The sequence below is a fragment of the Metopolophium dirhodum genome, chromosome 4, assembly GCF_019925205.1.
Source record: "Metopolophium dirhodum isolate CAU chromosome 4, ASM1992520v1, whole genome shotgun sequence".
NCBI lineage: Eukaryota > Metazoa > Arthropoda > Insecta > Hemiptera > Aphididae > Metopolophium > Metopolophium dirhodum.
The window spans coordinates 3,156,393-3,181,363 of NC_083563.1; the positions used below are offsets into that span (position 1 = coordinate 3,156,393).

At 28.2% G+C, this 24,971-nt stretch overlaps 1 protein-coding gene across 1 annotated transcript in view; it reads right to left on the reverse strand.

The window, feature by feature from the left end:
- LOC132942648 (uncharacterized) overlaps nucleotides 1-24,971 on the reverse strand; it is a 227,546-nt gene that overhangs the window by 183,157 nt on the left and 19,418 nt on the right. Inside the window, exon 2 of the mRNA XM_061011214.1 lies at nucleotides 22,974-23,149. Within this exon, the coding sequence (XP_060867197.1) occupies nucleotides 22,974-23,149 (176 nt within the window). The remainder of the gene's footprint in view (nucleotides 1-22,973; nucleotides 23,150-24,971) is intronic.

The window sequence follows — 24,971 nt, forward strand, 5'->3', positions numbered from 1 at the left end:
AGTAACAATAAAAAAGAAAAAAATTGTTTAGCCTGCAGCAGAATCCACACCCAGCGGTTTAGTCCGCGGATTCAGTTTCATGGGCCAAAATTTATTATGGCCATCGTTCTAGTCTCGCTTTGCCCCCCCCCCCCCCCATGTTATACTCTACAACGGTCGTTTAACGATGTACAGACCATTAATTTTTTGTGTTACTATCCTCCACCCGCCTAACTCGCTTTATTTTTTGCCCCTTCTGACTTGGGCATGTGTGTGCGTTCATGGTCTCGCGTGTACACTGTGCATATTATATACATGGTATACATTATACAATATATATGTATGTATGTATGTTTATACATATACATTTATATGTTATCCGCTTTGTCTTGTTTGTTAATAAAGCAACAAAAATAAACAAAATAATAATCATCGATTACTGCCCCGAAAATTATTTATTTTCCTCTATTTTCCGACCCATTACTCGGAATCGTTAACGTTTTAAAATCGTATATAAATCTTAGACGTCCGTTCGTAAATAACTCGTGCGTGTGTCATTTACTTATATAATATTTGTGATGCAGGTATAAGTATGCTTAGAGCACACTATACCGGTCTATACATGAACACAAATAAAATATAATACGATTAAAAATATAATCAACGTGCACAGTAATTACAAACGTTTCGGTTACTATGCGTTATGGTTATTATAGATATTGGTATCTACAGCAGCCGAACGCGAATTTCCCGACTCGCGATTTCTTTATCAACTAAAAACAATAATCGTACGCTCTCGTCTATGAAATTGGCCGCGGAAACGGTCTTCGCGCTGTTTGTCTGTGCACATAAATACTATTAACTATCGCTATATGGCATCACGTTTGGACACCACCCCATGTAACCGTACAAACAGTCGCAGACCATTGTTTCGGGCCGTGTCTGGTCTGCCGCTTTATTGTCACGGTGTTTTGCATAACTGCACGCGGGGCCCGAATATTTTACGATCGACCCGATTCGCAGCGGACCAAAAACGCCTTTAAAACGGTTCGGATACAGCCGTGTGAACACGCGTCCTTTGAATTCGAAGGCCGACACAACACATTTAATATATGTTTATGTATAGTATATATATATATATATATAACGTGTGTATGGTCCTATATAAAGACGTCATCATATAAATATCTTGATCCCATCGGAGGTGTAACGTATGAAAGCGTTTCAACGTTTCGACTTTAGAGGAGGATACGAAATTCATGTTATACAATACCCATATATATATATATATATATAAATATACTGTTCGGTCATCGCGTTGCCGTCTTTATCAATTCACCAAACGTCTGCAGTATCCGAATTGTGAGCAATTTACACGTGCGTTGTACTTAAAATAATATTGTATAGATAGGTATACTGTATTATTATATATATATATAATGTCAGTAGCTTTATTTTACCAGTGCGTGATCGGTCTGAACAAATCGCCATTCGTCCAAACAGTTCAATGCGTTGGTATAACTTAAACATAATATTATATTGTTTGGTGTGCGCATAGTAATAATATAATAATCTGAACGTGGTGTAATTTTCTTATACTATTAAAAAGGACTGTAGGACTGCTAAGGAGACAAATATAGACAAATGACGATTGGTGGTATTTTGGTGATTACTGACTTGTCGGTGTGTTACGAGTTATAATGGACATTAATGTGTCTGAGTCTAGACATTGCATAGGGTGGTTGAATGATGGTTTATTGGGATTTGAGATGTATGAGTGTATGACAATAATGCGATATGTACCCCCGTACGCACAGACATGGTTGGGCTGAATTTAGAGGTTTAATATGTAATTTAGGCGAAACGACTTACGTCCGGTTGAAATCGAAGATATCGTTTATATCTACATCCACACCGTTAGTAGTGTTTTCCTTATTATTAGATTGATGTACGTTGTTATGATTTATAAATTTAACCAGTACACTACTTGCTTTTATGGCGTGTGAAGTCCTGTTACATGGAGTGTGACGTATTTCAGTTTATTAATGATATTGATGGTTCATGTGTGATTTTTCTTAACTAAAAAAATGTTGTTTTCGGGTAATGGTTGAAGGCAAAATGCACTTAGGGCAGTAATATTCACAGAAACTTCAGACTCAAGCTTCCTGAATACAAGAGTATCACTTAAAATCATTAAAATTTAAATGAGGATTAGTATACATTTGAAATAATAAAAAGAACTGTATGAGCACACATCCGTGCGTATAGGATACAGTTACGTTTACTGGCACGAAACTGTTGAAATATTTTGGGTATTGTTATGCTATATTTTAGATATTTTAAATTTCCTTCTCCTGAGTTTTATCCTACCTACTTAAATGACGTATGATACAATTTTTGTTTGTGAGTAAAAAATATCAAAATACAGTCAACATTTTTATTATAAGCGTTTTAAGTTAAAATTTTGACTAAAGTCATCAGTCCTCCTCTAGAATCCTTTTTTTTTTAACGGATAAGCTATACTATTAAACGTATGTAGGTGTACGTTGGGTACGTGAGGTACCTACCTCATATAGTCATACTTACTTTGTAACTTTATCGAAACATAATATTTAGTATTCCGAACAACATTGTAGAATTCTCAACGGTGAAGATATTTAGATATTTGGTTCAAGGTATTTCTCAGATGTATAGGAGCGCAACGGTAACAAATTTTAAACTGTGTTCGTTGTTTTAGGCACGCTGTGTAAACGGTGCAGTATACGTATTAAAATTAACAACTTGTACATAATAAGCTTTGGAAATAACCTCTGTTTGGGTATCGCAAGACCACTCGACCTGGTTATTCAAAATGTTCAATTCATACTTTTTTATCCTTTGACGAGCGTATATTCTTTCAACAAGCGGTTTATGTAGGTATAATATATATTCAGAGTATATATAGAGTAATATTATGCAATAGCGAGTTTCTTGTAAGTAGATTTCTTCTACGAAATCGGGCAAACAAACTAGATATCGGTGAAAATTGTATATTAAAAACGAAAAACATTCTGTCAGTATGCATTACATATAGTTGTTTACTATTGTTATATTATTAAATCCCCACCATACGAAAACAATTGTTCGGATCGATATTCAGTTAAAACCGTTTGATTATATTATAATAATACATCTTTAATATATTCTACAGTTGTCTGTTCCGCATTGAATATGAACTACCTCTTAAAAATACCTATTAGTCTTAATTTATAACTGGTAGAGAGGGCATATTATGACTTTTGAAACTTTTACAAAGCAACACACACATTTACTAGCTCTTACACACCCCAATATTTTTATCACTTTGATCAGAATCCAGAGAAAAAATTCAAATTCAGTAAAAGTATATAAGTTATCAACATCGCATAATTTGTGTATTTTATTATTGTAAATTATAATATTGTATTATACGGTCTAAATATTCGATATTGATTCTTTTTTTGTGATGGGACGCATTATACCGAAAGTTTTTTTTTTGTATTATTTGCTTTTTACACGCACAACTTCAGAAAATAATATTCGTTGTATTCTGAATTCCATGTTAAATTTTAATATTAAAGAATATATTATTACGATATGCAAAGGCATATAAAAATAAAACACGTTTTCGAACGTTTATTTTAATATTACACAAGTATAAATGGCGTGTCGTGGTGTCACAGCAGTAGGTACCTATCAGTTATATTTTATAACAGTAAGAATAATAATTTCGATCGTTATAATTTTTTTTAAAGTCGTTCATTCTTTACTGATTGGCTAACTAGTTTTCTCATACATAAAAGATAAATTTTTTTTTTTTTTACAAAAGTATTGAAGTCGATTTTTTAGATTCTGAGCGAAGCGATGAATGTATTGATTCTACAATGATGTGTGTTTTTTTTTTATTTTTTTTTTTATTTTTATTTTTTATTTTTGTGTCTGTCATCACCTTTTAGGACAGTAAAAGTGCTTGGATTTTCTTCAATAGTAACTTTTCTGATAGGAAAGTGAATCTAGTTGGTACTTTGGGGGGTCAAAAGTAAAAATTTCCTAGTAGTTTTCACAAGCGCCGTGAAAAACAAAAGAAAAATTAAGGAAAAACGGGAATTTTTACGCAAAATCTGTTTTCGAGAAAATCGATTTTAGTTTTTGGTGTAACTCTAAAACAAATGACCGTAGGGACATGAAATTTTGACTGAATGTTTATATTACCATTTTCTATACACCATAAAATTTACAAAATATTTTGACTCTTTTTGAGCTGTTTACGACCATTGTCAGTTTTCAATTTTTTTAGTTTTTTTTTCTATAAATATCAATAAAATTTTATCTGTTGAGTAAAAAAGCTTGACAATTTAATAGAAGGCTCCTAGGTTATTGTTTCAAAGGCAGATGAAAAAGATTAAAAATCCTGAGTCACAGTTTTTAAATATAAGCATTTAAAGTTCAAATTTTGACAAAATACGGAAAAATCACGAAAAATAGCAAATTATTTTGATGAAAATTCATAAAAATTTTTCTTTTTAAATCTAAGATTTGAAAATGTAATATAAGATTACTCATAAGTTTGTCTACCTTTATCACAAAAAAAATGTCTAGAAGAAACTTAAATTAAATTTTTATGAGCGTCTGAAATTTATATTTTTACAACATTTGATATTTACTCGATTTCTCATGTAACAATTTTCTTATTTTATTGTGATTAAAAAACGAATGACTGTAGATACTTGAAAATTTCACTGAATGTTTATATTAGCATTTTCTATACACCATAAAATGTTGAAAATATTTTGACTCTTTTTGAGCTGTTTACGGACATTGTCAGTTTTCAATTTTTTTAGTTTTTTTTTTTCTATAAATATCAATAAATTTTTATTTGTTGGGTAAAAAAGCGTGAAAATTTAATATAAGGCTCCTGATATATCGTTCTAATAGCAGTTGAAAAATATTAAAAATACATAGGCATAATTTTTTTTTATAAGCATTTAAAGTTCAAATTTTGACAACATTTATCAAATTTCTAATTTATTAATTATTTTGTAGTTAAAAATTTATAAATTTATAACTTTTATGGCTAAGGATTGAAAATTTAAAACAAGGCTCCACGTAAATAGGTTATATATAAATTACTTTATTCACAACAATATCATCAAATATACTTGGTAAAATCATAGGCTGACTGACCGTTTTCGCTCAGAATCGTTTTTCTTATACAATGATATTATATCATTGAATTCAAATTTAACACCATCCATTACAGTGACCCACTTGTAACTTACCGTACAGCAGAGCGACATCCACTTATCCACCTTTTTTTTATCAAATTGATATATTGTTGAAAAAATATATATTTAAAAAAAATAGTATCTCTATAAATGAATATACGATTGCGTCATGTGCTGTTTGTCATAGATTTTTGACAAAATGTATCCATTTATTATTATTGTTATAATACAACATCAAATATTTTCTTCAAAAACGTCTGTCTGTAAAGTTCAGTCAAATCGCGGATGATACTATGGTGTCTTTTTCACAGCTTTTGAACTATGTCAGACATTATTAATGTAATTTTTCGCTTAAAAATGTTCGTTCTAAATAAAACCTTTCGTTTTGTATAATATTTCTTTTATCTATTTGACAGACATGCTAAAATTTATCAAACATCGCTTCCATTAAAAACTAATTATGATTGTTATTAAAATATTTATGTACGACAGCTTAAGTATTGTTATTATTAATATAATATGACTATTATAGGGTATTGTTATTACAAAAATAATAAATATTTCGTTACTTAAACATTTTGTAAAATTGTATTTTTTATATTCTATAATTTCCGAGGGAAGATGAATATTTCAAAAAAAAAATGCTATTATAATAATAATTGAATATTTTCATGTTGTGTAATTGTTATATACATGTTTGTAAAAACATTAGTATTATCAATATTAAAAATAAATAATAATAACAAGCGTGAGATTACATAAACTTTATTTTATGAATTTAAAATCGTGAACATTTATTTTTTCTAGTTAAAAAATAAAAATGTTTTAGGAAAATATATTGTTTTAATATATTTTACGATCTATAACTCTGTACCTAGAGGCACAAAAAGAATATATTATGCTATTGGCCATATATTATATCTGAGAAAAAATAATAAGCACAATTTTTAAAAGAAGTCACTCACTGGGCATTATTTAAACTATAGTTTTATTGAATAACTTGTTTATATGAATTGTAATAAATGGTGATTCTATTAAATGTAAATATTATTTTTTTTCGAATTTTCTGAACGTTTTTGGAAATATTTGTATTAGATAGGTACTTAATTTGTAATAATTTTTTGAATTAGCCTGAACTAGTGATATTTGGCCAGTAAAGATTTTTATCATTAATAATAAATTATATCACACTAATATTGTATACATATTATAATATACTATCGTATACTTCACATGTTTGGAAAAAAATACAATTATAGGTATTGTAAAAAATATGCCATTTAAATTAAATATGTTGAATTGGAATAATTAACTAACATAAAATATAATATAATATTTTTTTCAAAATAAAATTATTAATATAAATAAAAATATTAATTTTACTTACAATTGAAAAATTAATTAAACTATTGAAATAAAATAAAGACTGTGCAAGTGAAATAAGAAAAGGGTTTACCAAATGGAAAATAGAATATAAGAAATATAAAAAGGTTTTAACAAATTATATTTTTTTTTATTCCAAATTCTTGTCCAATGGAGTGTGATAAAAAATGTTCTTTTGTAATAAGATAAAGCACGACCAATTAATACTAAATTGTCATAATTTCAATACAAATGATACAATTTTAAATGGATAGGTGTAAAAAATATCGTTGGATACTTGGATAAAGTGACTTAAAGTAAAATAAAAATAATATATCATGGAAACTATACCACCTGAAGTTAATTTTCAATGTTTATATTACAAAAATTCGAAAGAATGGGATAACAAATAAAAAAATAGGTAATTATTGATTAATAAAAAGTACATCACTTTTGAATCTATAATTATAAGTTAAAATAATGATAAATTATTAAATAAAAGGATAGGATCCCTACTTTCCCATTATATGAAATTGTAAACATTGTAAATTAAATGTTATTATATAAATTCTACCACATGTTTAATCTTTAAGCCTTGTCATTTAACATAGTATTAACACATTATTATGGATTAAATATAATATAGAATATTACATTTCTATACTCTCAAGTATCTTATTTTATAAATATATATATATATAAGCTGAGATAATATATCTTGTAAGTTGTAACATTGTCTTACAATTTACCAAACCACATTATGATCAGATGAATATTGGTCAGGAATTTTTTTTGAAAAATAAATGTATTACGTTTAAGATAAAGTGTCTGAAATCAATACAACTAGAAGTGTATACAATTCATAGGTAGTTTTTATGAATGCTGAATATTTCAAAAGGAATTAAATTAAAATAGAAATGTCATAAGTTTATAATATATTACACAAAACTGGACTAAAATTCCATTCAATAAAAATATTTATTTATATTAATATAATTCACAAATAATTGTCAATATAATCAATTATGATAATGTTATCAAAATATTATAAGTCTTTTGGCAATAGTAAATCATTGGGATTACATGCCTGAAGAAGTTAAAGTCATTTCAACCAAGTCATTCTGTAAACATAATATATTGTGTTTATCGTTGATCAATGTTGCAAAATATCAAAAAATATGTAAGTATTAAAACAAACAACCTGTAGGCTTTAGGTGTATAATATTAAAAAAATATATCAGAAATTCTATTAGCGCATTCAAACGCGTTTGCATTATTTTATTCGAATGATATGGATTCGAATATCAAATACTAATATTCTAAGTAATGGTTTTATCTCGTTCACAGTGAAGTCGAGTTCACAGTAGTTATGAATCGTATGGTCGTGTCGTGTGCATTCTATCGTATTCTGATTTACCGCGTTGTTATCAATAAACATGGTATCATTCACTAACCATATGATCTACCGAGAAATGTCCCGTGTTGGGACGAGTTTAACTTTTGGACACGCCACGACAGACGACATAACTGTGATCCCGGCTTGATAACTCGAGCGATTTAACCGGGCAAATCTTTTTAGAAAAGTTTCGTCGACGTGCGATTTCTATTAGCAACCGTGTTTGTCAATTCGAGTGTCTAGAGAGAAGAAAGGCTTTCCGGGCCAGACCGCAGAAAACGAAATTAAATAATTTCATCATGTCATACATTTTGCCGCACATGCGTCGTAATTCGCGATTAAATTATCATGAATATTGTGTTCGGATTATATGGAAAATGCTATTGTTAAAAGCGACGTCTTATTTTACGAAGAGATTTCTGATATTTTGCTCTACGGTCTCGATACGGTCTTATTGTACGAGCAAACAGCATTCATCCGATTACAGATTCTTTAGCAACGGTGATTCGTGCACTTGTATGTCTCTGTGAAATAAGTCCCGCATGAATACCGTATGATATACTGCGCACGTTTCGTATACGATGAAAGATAATAATATACAAATGAAATGACATAACAATAATAATAATAAACAGATAGAATAAAATCTCGTTTATTTCATTGAAATCCAGTTACAAATCTCCATTGTTATTTGCGGCAGTATACTTGTTTTTGCCGGTCGTTTCGTTTTTTAATGATGATAATTATTGTATGTTCTGTTATTGTATTACCTAGTTCCTATATTGATTTTGCCTAGCCCAATCTTGGTGTTTAATCACGAGATTGCGTTCAAAATGTAAAAAAAAAAACCGTTTCAAACATTAATTTACAGTGCAAAATACTAAGAAAGCGAAAAAGACACGAAAGTCTCAGAAATAATTACAAAAGTTCGACTTTAAGTTGTACCGGTATCGCGGTGGGATGTATATCAATATTATCACGTATACACAGTAAGTGCACTAGCGTTTTTTTATTTATTTTTTACTTGATATTTATTTTACCGTGCACGGTAAACACCGTCCATCTTTGAAAAGGATTAATTTTACGCGCTAAAAAATTCATGACATCTATTGTGCGTGTGTATGTACCCATATGCGCCGTGCAAGCGCGCGCGATAAATCGAGGACAGTCACTCGTCTGGTTTTCATAACGCCAAGGAATTTCTCATGCGACAAGTTTAGATTAGTTTTATTTTTGTACTTTTTGAAACCTCGGAGCGGGGTGAAAAGACCTACACCGAAAACATCTCCCTAACGGCTGGTCGAAAATCAAAATACGCCACTCACACACACACACACACACACACACACACATACGAACACACGCACACACACCCACACCCACACCCACACTCGCGCTCGCCCGTGGGTATACCGTATACACTGGTACACGTACGAATATTTTGGCTCCAGTTTGAAACGTTTACTCGTGAATCAAACCCTCTTTCTTTCTCACCGCCCACACACGTTACTACAATATATACAACGCGAGGGCTGGTAAAGTTTTCACTGCCAATATAATTTATTCCTCGGTGTCCGGCTTTAAATCACGACTAAGAGTTTCCACAGAGTTGTGTAAACGGAGAATATGCCGCGTACTGTTCTTTTTTAACATTAATAAAATAAACTTTATAATTCAATTGTGTGGAAATGAATAGATATTTGATAAAACATCATTTCGTGTGTTTCAAATTGACTGTTAAGCAAGGCAATGCGTGTACCTATATAATATGAAATAAAAACTGTAAATGAGTACCTATATAATTTTATTTATTAATTACTCGAAAACCACAATCAATAATTTATCATTCACATAATTACAATAAGTTATTGTTAATGTACACACAACTATAATACACGTTAAACATTTCAAGCTATACACTAAGACGTGTTATGCTGTACGTTATGTTAAAATTTTCAAAATTATTAATCGCTTAATGTCAATACGTAGCAAACCAACTTGTTGAAATTCATATTAAAATTACATTTTATAAGGTCATATGAACAATTAGAGTTTTTAAGTATAGATTAATAGTCGCCTACTAATTCGCCATTTATTGATACTTATCGTATTGATAGAAGTATTTTAAATCCTTGATATATTTTATTTTTTGGTTTTTCTGAGAACATTTAATTTTTTATTCAATTTATAAGTCCCTCGTTTTATTTTAATGTTCTTTTTAAACATTAAAATGTATAAACTGCTGAGAGTTATTAAATTAATTTTTCAAGCTTGGTGATTGGGTCGAAGATACGGAGAGACTTTTGAATAATATATACCAATTTGTATTTTATCTTAAACAGTTCTTTAGTTTTTTTAATCTTCATTGACTGTGCAACGTGTAATAGATATTGTTATTTATTTAGATCGTAAATTTTAATAATCCACGATTACAAAGCATTCAATTATATTATGTATTACTAATATTGTTATTACAAAATTATATTAATATTTTATAATAACTAACCACATTCCCCAATAGTGATTGGTTCTTACTTCTTGCAGTAAAACCTAAAAGCACTTTTATTACTAGTTAGGTAATCAATGATCACTTAAAATGAATATGTTTTATTCTTATGATTTAACAGTGCCAATATATTTTGTCAACTATGAAATATTTTGCGATTTTAACTCATTTCTAAAGATTTATAGATTATCTATGTCCACAGCAGCTTACATACAGGTATAAACAAATAAAATCAACTTGGTACCTTTTATAGCGCCATATTAAATATTTAAAATCAACAAATCGGCAGCTTTTTGACATAGATATAAAGTGCAGCATCGGTAAAAAACAAAAGTTCGCAGCCATACTTTCGCGGACCCTCAAGGCTCAACTCGTATAAGAAGACATCCAAAGTTGGTAATAACGGTTGCGCCACATCATTAAATATTTTCCTAACAGTTTGGGAATTACATTTTGAAACTTTTCTGCGTGCTAATAGATACAACGTGGTTGAGAATACTTTTCTTTTTGAACAACACCAATTATTACGTTTGCTCGCGCATCGGCTGTCAACGTCAATCTGGAGCGACATATCGACTGCTGCAGTTTCTGAGTGAAAATGAAAAACTATAACATATTAAACAGTGTATTCTGACCCCCTTTGTTCCCACCATCCATCAATAACATTATTTTTTAACTATTATACTTTTAAAATATCACTTAATAAAATTATTACTACATTTTAAGCCTTAATTATTACAATTTATTTGGTACTTTTTGGTTAACTTAAATTCAACATTTTTAATTTCGCACTTCTTGAAATAATCGAATCACATAGCTGTTTTATATAGACATTTTCAAAGTTGAATTAGTGTAATATCCATTAAGTGTTCAAATAGCTATGGGAATTATAGGCTGCAAGAAGCTGGTAGAGTCATATATAATTTATTGTCAACGAGAGAATATAAACGAAGACAAATACGTCGAGTAACTCTATAGTGCATATACAATGTACGATACATATAAGGTATGACTAAAATATAACACTGCATAATTTCTCAAAATATTTCGTTGCAACCTTCAAGTACCGAATAACTCAGCATAAATTGACTGGAATAAAATTGCTTATTTTGATTTTCAATATTGTTCTATCGAATTATGTTTTTGGAAAAAAATAGTTGAATGTAGAGTTTTATTATTTTTATATTTACCATACATTGTTTCAAGAACAGTTGAATTCTCATAGATGTTTGGTTTTGACTTTAGGCGTATTTATTATAACTATTAGATATGCATTTAATATAGGACTTGGTACTTTACGTTATTCACTAAGGATTTTGTGACGGCTTGCTGATGAGCCAAATTATCTAACCAAGCCAATATAATATACCTAAGCTCGACTATACTTGAGAATCGAGATTACATGACGATAAAACTGAACTTAAAAGCATTATATATTGTACTATTTATATTTGATAACAACTAAGCATAATAGTAGATTAATACACTTTAAATGTGTTAATTTTTAGTCAACGCTAAACTATATCAAGCTAACAAACATCCAATAAATACCTTTAAAAAAAAATTGAACAACATATTCAATTTGACAAATATTAGCAAACCAAAAAGATAATACTTATTATAATGATTGATGAGATAAAATATTTATTTGTTATTGTCAGATAGATTTTTCAAACAAAAAAATATCCATTTGCATAAGAAAATCAACTCTACTAAAAAGTGATTATTTACATGACTTAATACATCTCGAATAATAAAAAAAAAAATCATTATTTCTTTTGTCCTTTTACAAAATATAATACATTAACGCAACTAAATTATGTCGTGGTTAAATAATTTTACTGTACAAATTTTACGAGACTGCAAAAACGCTTGGTACAGCAAAATTAATATTAGAGCCGACATTTTATTTTTGTTATTATCGATATCTCGTTATTTTTTATGTCATATACACGGAACAAACTTTTTTCATCGAAAAAAAAAAAACTAATTAATAATAATTGGTCACTGCGCTCTACATGAAATAAAATAGCTTAAATAAATTATCAAATATCAATGACTCGATTGTTTTGATGGAATATTTTTTCAATAATAAATCCAAACATTCTCGTTACTAAAATTACTATTTGATGTTACAAACTCTCTCGAAATAATTCTGCTGGCATACCTACAAAAGAATCTTCTACGTATATACTGGAGTATGGTGTATCGTACTTAGGATAATTATACAGTATTAAACTAATAACAAATAACATTGGAATGTGTTGTTTTTTTAGTACAAGTATAAAATGAAAAATATTAAAATATACATAAAGCAATATAATCGAATACATATATAATATGTACATTCGTTACAATAAGCTATTATCTCGTGTTTGTTTTTTACTTTTCATATAAAATTAACGATACCAATATTATTATGTATCAATGAAGAGAACACCGTCGCAATCAGTGAATTTTATGTCAATATGTGTGTTGAGGTTAAATGTTACTACTTTTGTTTAAATATTAAGTTAATGTAGCCCAAAAACATATATAGTAGAAGCCTTTTACCAAATATATATACATATATATATATATAAAATATTTTATTTTATTTAAACTTGACGGGCGGAAGCCCATTTAAGATATAGTATAGTATTTGGTATATAAATTTAGCAATAATATACAAAAATATACAGAATATATGAAAAAAGAGATTAAAAAAAAAACCATTCGTAATTTTATGAAAGCTACATAATTAAAATTATAATATTATGCGGATTATAATACGCTAAAGTTTTTGCTATCGTTTTTCACGTTATAGTACTGAATTTTGATTTAAAAAAATCAGTGTATTTATGACTATCTGAGAACTGTATCAATTTTTGTTCGTAGTTTTCAAACTATTCGTTTAAAAATAATACATCAAATTTTTATTTTAATGTTTCGTTTTATATTATAGTTTTATCGTCAAGGTTTATATGTATTATTATATGATTGATGGTTAAATGCAATTAATTCAATATGCTTTATAAAACATAATAAATATTTTAATAAATCAATGCATATTATACATACTAGCTATTAGACAAGGATTGAACGTAAAGACGATGATTTTGACATATATTTTAAATTATTTTGCTTTAAACATTTGATACATGTTCACAATAAATAATATCAAAATTAACCAATTGAAAAAAAAACCCTTCCTTTTCGACCTTTTGTTCAAAATCTATACAATTACTTGCTTTGAAATGTAAAGGGGTTAAATAATACCCACAAAATGGATATTAAATAATAAGAATGATTTTTGTGGTAAATCAAAATCATATTTAAACCCATCAACTATATTATGTTTGCCACATCATATTCAGCTACATATTTTGTTTGGTATCATAACTTTATCGTGCAATCAGACATTTGGATTAATTAATTAGGTAGTACATTACAATATTATAGAATCGCCAGAAAATAATATCCTAATGAATATATTGAAAAAAGTATACACTTGTAAGCTTTTAATATAAAATGCATGGGAAATAATTGCGTTTGAATCAAAATCCACTGATATTTTTAAGCCCTTCGACAAATACTATTTTTTATGTTAATTACATCATTTTAAATTTAATTGAAATGTAAATATAGTAATAAAGGTCTTTTGGTAGTGTGTCGTATGCAAAAGGCTAATTGGAATTGTTTTTTAAAACTTCTCATTACATGGTCGGCGAAATAATACAAATGAAAGTTTAATAATAAAAATAATAATGCGTGAATTGCAGTCTAAAAATCAAGCCTCTCGTGTATTTTGTTGATCAGTAGTCAGGATCAGTAGTAGAACGATCGATGATTGGAAGGTGATCCCCTTTTGTCAATCATATATGATTGTATACAAACGCATAGTAGGTATATAGGGTGATTTGCCAAAGTTCCTTACCAGGCTTACCAACTTCATTGTCCTTAAATAATGCATTTGTTCGAATTCTGACTTAAGTAATTGTTTAATATACCTTCTTTCCAATCACAGTTTAAATACTCAAATATTTCATATAATTAAAGAGAGTATATAGTATGTGGTGATACAAATTTTTTTTTAATGAGAACCATTCATTTTTCCTGTAAGTTATTAAATAGATGATTTGTTTAATAATGGTGATGCATCTAAATCAAAATTCAAACAAGTAGTTTCTTAGTTATTAAACTTTATTTACTACGAATTTTAATCCTTGATAATGGTTTCACGTTAAATATAAAATAGATAAAGCATGTATTTATTTTTACATAATATCACTTACCTATAAAAAGATAGTTATGACAGAGAAAAAAAATTATCCACTAAATAATTTACAGTAAAAGAAGAGTTTTCATATTTTGAAAACTGAAGTTTTTATTTTCACACGACAATTTATAAGTAACACACAAAATCCTAAAAATTTAAAAACCAGAATTTAAATAAATGTATCGTTAAAGCAAATAATGGAAGAGGAAAAGCATAAGTACTTGTAGAATCACCCTGTATAATGTATATATTTGTGTTTGTATTTCAACTCTGTGTATGAAATAATACTACTATTCGATGGTCGATATTTAAATTGAAACATACATTACAGCTGAATAATTACAGAATCACTAATTATTAGGATCATTCCAACTGATTTAAGACGTTCCGGTTACGTGCATAATATACAATATATACAAATGAACCATTAAATCAATACGAGTAAATAATAATGTTTATAAATAGATTTGTATCTTACGCGCTGTCAAAAATATAATATCTACTAAATAAAAATGTTTGTATTCTTCGTTATTAAACACACTATAACAACATTTCGATGAAATATTAGGTTAGGTCTCAATTATTGAGATCGGAAAAAGCATAAACGACATGCATAAAATGCAATATTCTGTTATATAAATACAAAAATACACTAGCATAACAAGACATCATGGTAAGGTGTTGCTTTAGGTTGGGTTAAACCAAATTAACATATAAATTAGCTTATTTTCAGGACCTCGGAGAATGCCAAGAACCAAAACACAACTCCCAGCATCCGCCGATGAGTAAATAGATACCGAGCACTCGTACGTACGTGGTTTCTCCATTGAATGGCTGAGAAGCGCTCATTGAAATCGTTTTTTTTTCAAAATAATGTATCTATATTATTTTGAAACCCAGGTGCTTATGACTATGACTGTGCCGATAATACATTACATGTAACGAGATTCAGTAGGTCTATAAAATAAAATTGCATTGCGAATAAAATTTCGATTACGGGAATAACAATTAAAAAATAATAATAATAATAAAACAGCGCATAGGTACGTAGGTTATGCAATATCACTATTTCTATGTCATTATTAAAAATATATAACTTATTCTTTATAAAGGAAAATTAAAATAATAAATTAACTGTGCTCACATAGTTTAGCAAACAAATAATTTATTATACTTATACAATTTATATAATTTAAAAGTACCCATATAATTTCTAACTTTAAATCCTTTTAAAATATATTTTCATATATACACGTCTTATATTAATCTAAAACAATCATTGAAACATTAACATAGTAACCAATTTGATAAATAGTATAAGATGTATATATAATTTAAAAGTATAACAAAATGTTAACACACGAAAGAACATTCAACATATTATTATTATTATTATTATGTAATATTATGTTACATAATGTGCCAAATTCAGTAGTATACTATATGATTATATTATATTACGATATTATATATAAATTATATGATGACTCGTGAATAAATCACACGGTAAGGTAAAAAAAAAAAAAATACCATAAAGCATATCATTATATAGCATGACAATGATTCTGTATAATATAAATAAATAATAATACTAGGAAATAGTATATAAATAGCAGATATCATCTGGAAGATTTAACAGTTTTAAATTGAAATTACATTAAAATATGTCGTATCTTCCAGATACACTCTGTGTAATGTGTATGTATTATATTCTAAACGAGTACCAGCGTGAAGTAAACATTTCCATAATATTTTGCAATCATGAGATTATTTTTATTTCGTTAATCAATACTATATAAGACAGTATTTTCAATATCACGTTAGTCGATTTCAATATTACATTTTACAAATTAAAATTAAATGTGCCCTTTTTACTTTTTAACCATAAATTACTTATTGTATTGTTGGAGATACGCTGTACAATTATTTTAATCGAAGCTTACACATGCTGGTCTCAATAAACACATTATAACGTAGTACGTACACTAAAGCATTGTTGAAATTATAATAATATGAATATTGATTAATCGTTCATATGACAGTGAAGTTTGTGGATTTCCTATAGAATTGTATATTTTTCATTCAACATTTCTTGACAAAAGCTTTTATAAAGTTTTAACGTTAAAAACTAGATTATCTACTTTTTTATGGATTTTTTGTGTAGCTTACATTTTCTACCAGTACTTGCAGATAATTAATTTAGTGAAATAAACTATAATTTATCATAAAAAACACTACCTATTTAGAAAATTATAATTTTACAAATAATTATTTTTTTTGAATTGATACAGTTGCTTGTTGCTACCTGGTGTATGGCATTTGTCTCTCTCCTCTCAACTTGGTACTGAATATTATGTAGATATTAAGCATAAAAATAAAAATAATAATTATAATAAATAAATGCGTTTTAAACTAAACTCGGTCCAAGCCACCCCGCTGACCTTTCTTACAACAATTTCTGATGGTTGATAGTATTTTTTAATAACGTTAAGAGAAATTATTGAGAAAATCAAAAACAGATTTTTCGTAAAACTTACCGACTATATATGATATTCATAATACATGCAACTTTTTGAACTATTTCCCAACCCAAAGTTTCTTTAGAAAATAATCACACAATACACATCTTAACCACTAATATAGTAATATTATCATAGAATCACGCTGAATCTTAAAAAAAAGCACCTATATTATTGTACTATATTAAGTACATGAAAATATGATCTAATAATATATTGTATTCATATTAATATGCTAATAAAAAACGAATTCACTAACGCGATCTTCAATATTTCTATCAACAATATTTCATATCGATATCAGTTTATTAATACTGATTGGCAAATTATATTATTGATAATTTGCTGGCCCAGTGGCATATTTTTTTATCTATAATAGATCACAGATTTTAATCCAATTGAAACAATAATTATGATACGGTCCAAGCTACCCTGAGAATAAATAAAACAAAACAGATATCATGTTCTTACAATGAATTTATGTGGCTTTCGAAAGCAATGAATATAATTGTGTCAAAATTATGTTTAAAATAAAAAAATCTTACCATACATATTTTAATATAGAGTAGAAAGAGCCATGTGTCATGTGTGCTATTGTTTGTTTGCATAAGCTAACACAGATAAACGGATTAACATTATGTCATATATTATACATTGATGATTGATATTATTTATATACCGTTGTACCTATTTATAAATATGAGGATAGTTTAAATATCATCAATAATCAATATACATAAACTGACAATTCTAATGTTTATTTTATGGAATCAATTTATCATACAAATTATAAATATAATGGTTACCTTATTACATTTTAGGATATTCTAACGGACAGAAAAGTATTTTTAGTTGTTGACCCATAAAATATAGAACTTTCACTGTTCATGAAAATGCAATAGTTCATCCGTCACTAGCAGAGATTGAAATATTAGACATACGTCTGTTTTGTTTGAGTTTGTTCAAATTTCCAACACGTGACGTTAAAAACAATAATATTATACCGTCGACTACACGTTGGATTTATTCGTATACGATATAAATAGCATAATATAGCAGGACAATAATTGTAAAAAAGCATATTATTTTTTTTTAGTTGGAAATTTAGATCAGTATTACAAATAATTGATATCATAATTTTAATGATCATTCATTACGAGTGTGTTTAGTAGGTTTTTATACTGTGCGCATAAAATTCTATATTTTTCATTTACGTATAGTATCTATAATAATGTATCGGATTTTATAAAAAACACACTGTCACGATTATCATAAAATTGTTAATTTTATAAAAACACAATACTTTGTAATAATAATTTTAATTTACATTCCTTGATGGTTTAATACAGGGGTGTCCAACCCACGCCCCTCGGGCCGCATGCGGCCCTCACTTCAATCTAAAAACCATTAATTAATTGTACATTATAATATATTAATATTACGAGAAAAATGTATTTAAGAATATAAAACTACAAAATATTAAACATCAAAAAAAGATAAATTGTATTAGTGTTTTATCTTTATTGGCTCCGATAGCAATATTCCGTGTCATTTATCAACAAAAATATTTCTGCTTATTATTGGCTATAGTAAAATTATAAAAAAAATGTATTGTTGTATTAAATAATATAATTTAATCATTCAAATACTCCATTTGAATGTATTAATATAAAAAGTATGTGGCCCACAACAACTTCTACCCATATGATGTGGGCCCAGTCTTCATAAAAAGTTGGACACCCCTGGTTTAATGTAATATGTATCATACACAACATTTGATCGAGCAATATTAATAATTACCTATTAGTTCTTTTTCATTTTATACCTATAAATTACGTAGAAAAAACCAGGAAGTCAGTGTTCATCGAGTGTAGGTACTCTTTATACTCATTTAATATTTATATTTTTTTCGAAGAATTAACTACATGAAAAATAAATGAATACGATCGATACTTGCTATAGTGACTGATTTACCTTTGTGGATAATTTATATTTACGAATTACAATACACTGATAAGATTTGTAACCACGACAACCACGAGAGTTAACTAAATATTTTTTTAAATATAGTATAGAATAATAATAATTGTTTACATATAATATTATAATAATTATAGAAATGTATATATTATACCGATTGTCCAAACAATAACGAGTAAAAGCATAGCCTGTATATAACAAATATCCATTAATTCAATACATATTTCGATGTAAGTTATTGTATAAGATAGATACAGGAAAATTAGATAAAAAATGTTTAATAAGTATCTATTGAGATATTCAGTCAGTTACATTTGGCTGGATATATATTTAACTAATGACTAAAAAAAAAATCTACTGTTGAGTTACCTATTGTTGACTTATTCATATTTCGTTTTAGAGTTTTTACCATACACCTATTAGATCTCACATGCAATTGTATATATATTGTACTTTGAAAACGATAAATGTATTATTTTTTTTCTTCCATTTCGGGAAATGTTTACACATTATTGTACTTATATTTAAGAAGAGTCTATATTACAGACCGTTACAGTACAGATCTAACTACGAAAAATGTAAAGCGGTACGCCAAAACATGGTTGAATCCAAATGAGACAGTTCACTAGACCATCTAATACTATTCAAATGTACAAAATTAGACATTGAGATATAATAATTTTCAACAATAGATAAATCATTACGGTATAAAAGTTTTTTTTTAATGAATTAAATTTTGCATAACTAATTGCACTTTTAATTGTTTGCATGATTTAAATTCGCTATTTATTAACCATCATGCAGTTGATTAATCATTATTCTAAATAATCATACCGAAGAAAAAAACTGTAAAACTTTAAGAAGAAAAAACAAGTGAATTTATTATAAACGATAATAAGACCAACATATTTTCATCTTTGGCAAAAAATGACACACAAGGGGCATGGCGATCACCCCGTGAGCACCTCTCCGAGGATGCCTTTGCCACCTATATATAATGTGCCCATATTATAAACGGCAGCGATTGACAGTCACGTGATATTGTGAGTTCTCTCGGCTGAAATTACATCAGACAAACGCCAACCGACGTGTCGCTGATACGCCATAACGGTCGGCGTATAATAATAATCATATAAACCTTGGGTGACATGTTTAGTTTTTATTTTTTTGGCGGTTCGTCGCATTTTATTGTGCCCTCGCTGCCATTGTAATCCACAGCGAATTCTCCTCCGGCGAATCTCAACTCGGCTCTCGTACAGGCGAATATAAATTCGTGTGTGTGAACCGTACGCAGGACTCCGCCAACGAGATTTGTTTACTAACTGTACCCGACAATAAATTGTTGATTTATATTGGTATTATATGGGCGCCATAAACACTTAATACACTGAGCTCGATGTACGAGTATATTACATTCATACTATACCATGTATACAATAAAGTATGTCCTAATTAAATTTGTAGTGTCAGTCATGTCTAAGTATTAAAGTATCTAACCTATATAATATATGACATGGAAACCATTTCTAAGACAATATACCTGTACTATTTACCTACGTCCTACGTGTTGCTATATATAATTATAATTTAAATAGTAAATTAAGATATTAAAATAGTAAATATATTGTTCAATACATTTAAAATCGAATCGAGACCATAACGTTAAATACGACAGTAAATTTAAATATTTCCCGATATGCCTATACCGAGGAAAATTGGTCACGATATTATACCCATTTCGATTAAATGCCGATATTTAAAAAAATATCAAAAAAATTACTATGCCATACCGAGGAAAATTGGTCAAAACATTTGGCGTGATAATTTTTTTAATATTTTTTTAAATACCGACATTATTCAATCAAAATGAGTATAATATCGTGTAACCGTCAAAGATGGTATTGTATTCATTCGCGAGATTATGAATTTATGTAAATATAAAATAATATAATCAATATCAAACGGTCTGCGGGTAAGTTATACTTGTCGTTGATAAATTCAATTTATTTGCGATATAGTGCGTGGCTGAATATATTATTATAGGCGTCATTGTTGTTATTTCACACGATTCTTAGTTATTATAGTTATTTTCGGTTAATGTTACGTGTATTGAATCGTTCATATATATTTTACTGGTGTGTGTGTGTGTGATGATAAATAATAATTAATAATTAATAATGATTAAAATCAATTATTATAATAATAACTATTGGTCGATTATTATATACAATTCACGATGATGTGTTATAATCAAATTAATTAAATTATTAAATTAATCTAGATGGATTTAACCTATAATTGATATCGAAAAGGTAACTTGTGTGTGTCATAATACATTCCATAATAACTAAAAATTATAAAATTGGTATATGTTAAATAAAAAAATTAAGTATGTATTGTACACATACTTTTTTAGACAGTTACATACTTTTAAAATAGACAAAATATTTTTGTTAAATACTCAACTAATATCATTAATAATATCATTGCAATGTATTCATCATTATTAAAACAAAGGTAATGCAATACTTCAGAAATTAACCGAAAATAATATACCATAAGGTATTATTATATTTCACAAGTTATTATGTTCTATACAAGTACATAACATTATAAAAATTGTAATATTTAACTGAAAAAATTGTATTACATATTTTTTGGACTTTTTAAAAATATGTTACCCTTTGTGGTACTCGAACAGTGTTATTTTAGATTTGTAAAGGTTTTTTATGGTTCGATCAAAGTTTATCCTTGTGCTACATTCTCTCGTCCATTCATAAGATTGTCAGCATGTTTACGCCAAACTTCCAGACTATCATGATTGATTCCACATCATTCATGGTATTGAAAACGTCTCAAGGTTTGCAATTCATTAGTGTCTTGGTAGGTATCGTTATAGTGGAAACCGGGACAGGAAAGGCTTATAGTCTTAAACTATGCCTGGTTTTCCTGGTTCTAAAAGCTAATGAGAAGGCCACTGAGTTTAACAAAACGGATTACCTCTAATGACTTTTACGCCGAACGCGATTATACGCACTGTTTGCGCTTATATAGCGCCTGTTAGACGCAATGATATTAAGTTTTTACATTTTACTTTCGTTGACTCTCTGGCACAGAATCTAAACATGAATACGAACGATCGCGTTTCGGTTAACAGTTTTTATTATCGACTACAACTGTGTGACTCCAATCGAAATGGATCGATATCTCTTTTTGAAAAATTAAGTTTAAAAAACTTTTATTCTACATAAAGTTCCATACAATATTTTTTCTTACTAAAAAGGATTAATCCAATGGCCTGTGATGGATGATACCGCTAACAACATTAATTATTTTTGCCCAGTTTGTTTCCGCCTATTATTGTCTTAATGACTTTTCAGTCACGAAAAATGTCATGTCTTATATCTTAATACATTTTAGTCACATAATATGTATGTGTATAATATTATGTGGAATATAAAATATTAAACAATTTTTTTTTTCAATAACACAGTGTTGACTTATTTTACACATTATGAATAATATTACAACCACTTTATAAAAAAACATAAATAAATGCAAACCAAAATCCAAATTAATAAAAAGTAATTGATAGTAAAGGTTATATGTAAATATCATACGAAGATCCATACATACATAAGCTGAATGAAACCTTAAATTGAACTACTAATGTAGGAAAGAATGGATATAAATATTCGGTTTTTTAGGTTATCAGTAAATTTGTATTTACCCTAGATGGATCCTGACAACTAGTCCAGGCAAGTAGGCCAGCAGACGATCGCCTTCCGATCATAAGAGATCGACAACCTATTGAACTGCTTCTCCGACTCGTTCTTGATATCCTTCGACTTGCTTGGCATCCTGGTGGGTTCCTGTTGACCACCGAATGTTTGGGTCTCTCTTCCACTACAAAATAATAACATCATATTAATTTCTATTTGTATTTTTAATCTGAAGAATGTATTAACCCATTTTATATCAAGACTAACACCCTTAAAGTTTAATATTAATAACGAGTTTAATAAACCGACTGAGAATCGGCCACATACACCTCACACATGGTCACACGGACACCTCATTAAACCAACCACCAACGGAATGCACCTCATGCGGAGAGTTATCCTTACAGTAAAACATAAGACGACAGAATAATGCAGATCGAATGAAGAAGAAAGAGAAAAACATAATATGCAACGAACCTATATGAAATAAACGGACCCAACTGTCAGCCATAAAAGTCATATTTCATTCCTCAGGAGCATCAAAATGGAGAAATACAAACAAATAGTTATAAGTCATAAAGTCTCTCAGTAATCAAATTGCTACTAAAAACTAGTTAAATATAATGTATAAACATAAAGCTAATGGTCCTGTAGCCGAAGCTACCGAACAATTAAAAAAAAAACGAGTTTAAGATAATATAATATATATTTGGGTTTAAAATTGCGGGGTGAAAATCCAAAACGTACTTTTGCGAAAATTGACAAAATCGAGTTAGATACCGATTCTTATGAAAAAAAACATCGATAAATCGACTGACGTCGTCAAAATAGATAAAAAACATGCTGATTCCTAGTCAAATTTGCGATTCAAAATAACTGGTTCATCCAAAACGAACCTTTTCCATACATAAAATAGATATTTAGAAAATCAAATATTACTTTTCCAGTTGTACGCCGAAACGTACTATTGCCTATGTTAAAATAATAGGCACCAACCATTAACTATAGCAAAACGTAATAAAATTTAATTTTTAAATTTTTAATTATGTTTGAAATTAAATTAAAAATATAACTCTAGAATAATATTTAACACATTTCAATCGTTTTAAATATAAATAATATATTATTAAATAATTTAAAAAAAAAACTTTTCTTCAAAATGATTTGTCTATTTATAAATGGTTTGTTTTTATTAGAAATGTTAAGATACAGAAAATCGCTTCGCCTGAAACAACAGTATTTTGGCAATAGTAAGTTTTGGATTTCTACCCATCAATTATCATTCATTAAAATATTGTGTTCATCATAAATTCGTAGCTAATGATCAACCTAGAAAGTTATGAACTGATTTTTTAAATATTTTTGGTAAAAAATATAAATTTTATTTTTGTATTATTATTACCTGTTAAGGCTTCAAAAATGTTAGTTATTAGTCTACTTTAAAACAAATACAAATTATAAGTAAAAATAAAAATAAATAAATTATTCTGATTATGTGCTCACTGCTCATATATTAGATATTGGAGATTGAAAATCAGGTTTATTTAATTGTTTATTTTGTTTTTGGTCGACACATGTCTTATTTTTCGACCATTTTTAGTACCATCACCATAGGCGCATATCTGTTCCAATATTTTTGCATAATATACGTACTACGTATATATATTATACTTTTAACTGACAATTTTTATAAAATATAATATTAAACGTAATAAGATCAAGAGGGCGGTGTCATTATTTTGGCGAAAATAGCCATTGCTGGTTTGTCCAATTTGTTGGTGTTTCTTGTTGAGGAATTAGATCTTAATGGGATTTCAGGGTTTTTTGTGTCATACTGTCATTATTTATATTAGCGATTTTTTGGATGTTAAGTTTTCAACTGTATCATCTTCAACTGTTATATTACAGCAAAAATAGGTTATAGTGAAGATGAGGGATTCTAGGGCTACTCTTTTGAAAGTACCTATCCGGTTGTTCCCGTGTGTCCATTATTTCTACATACCTAG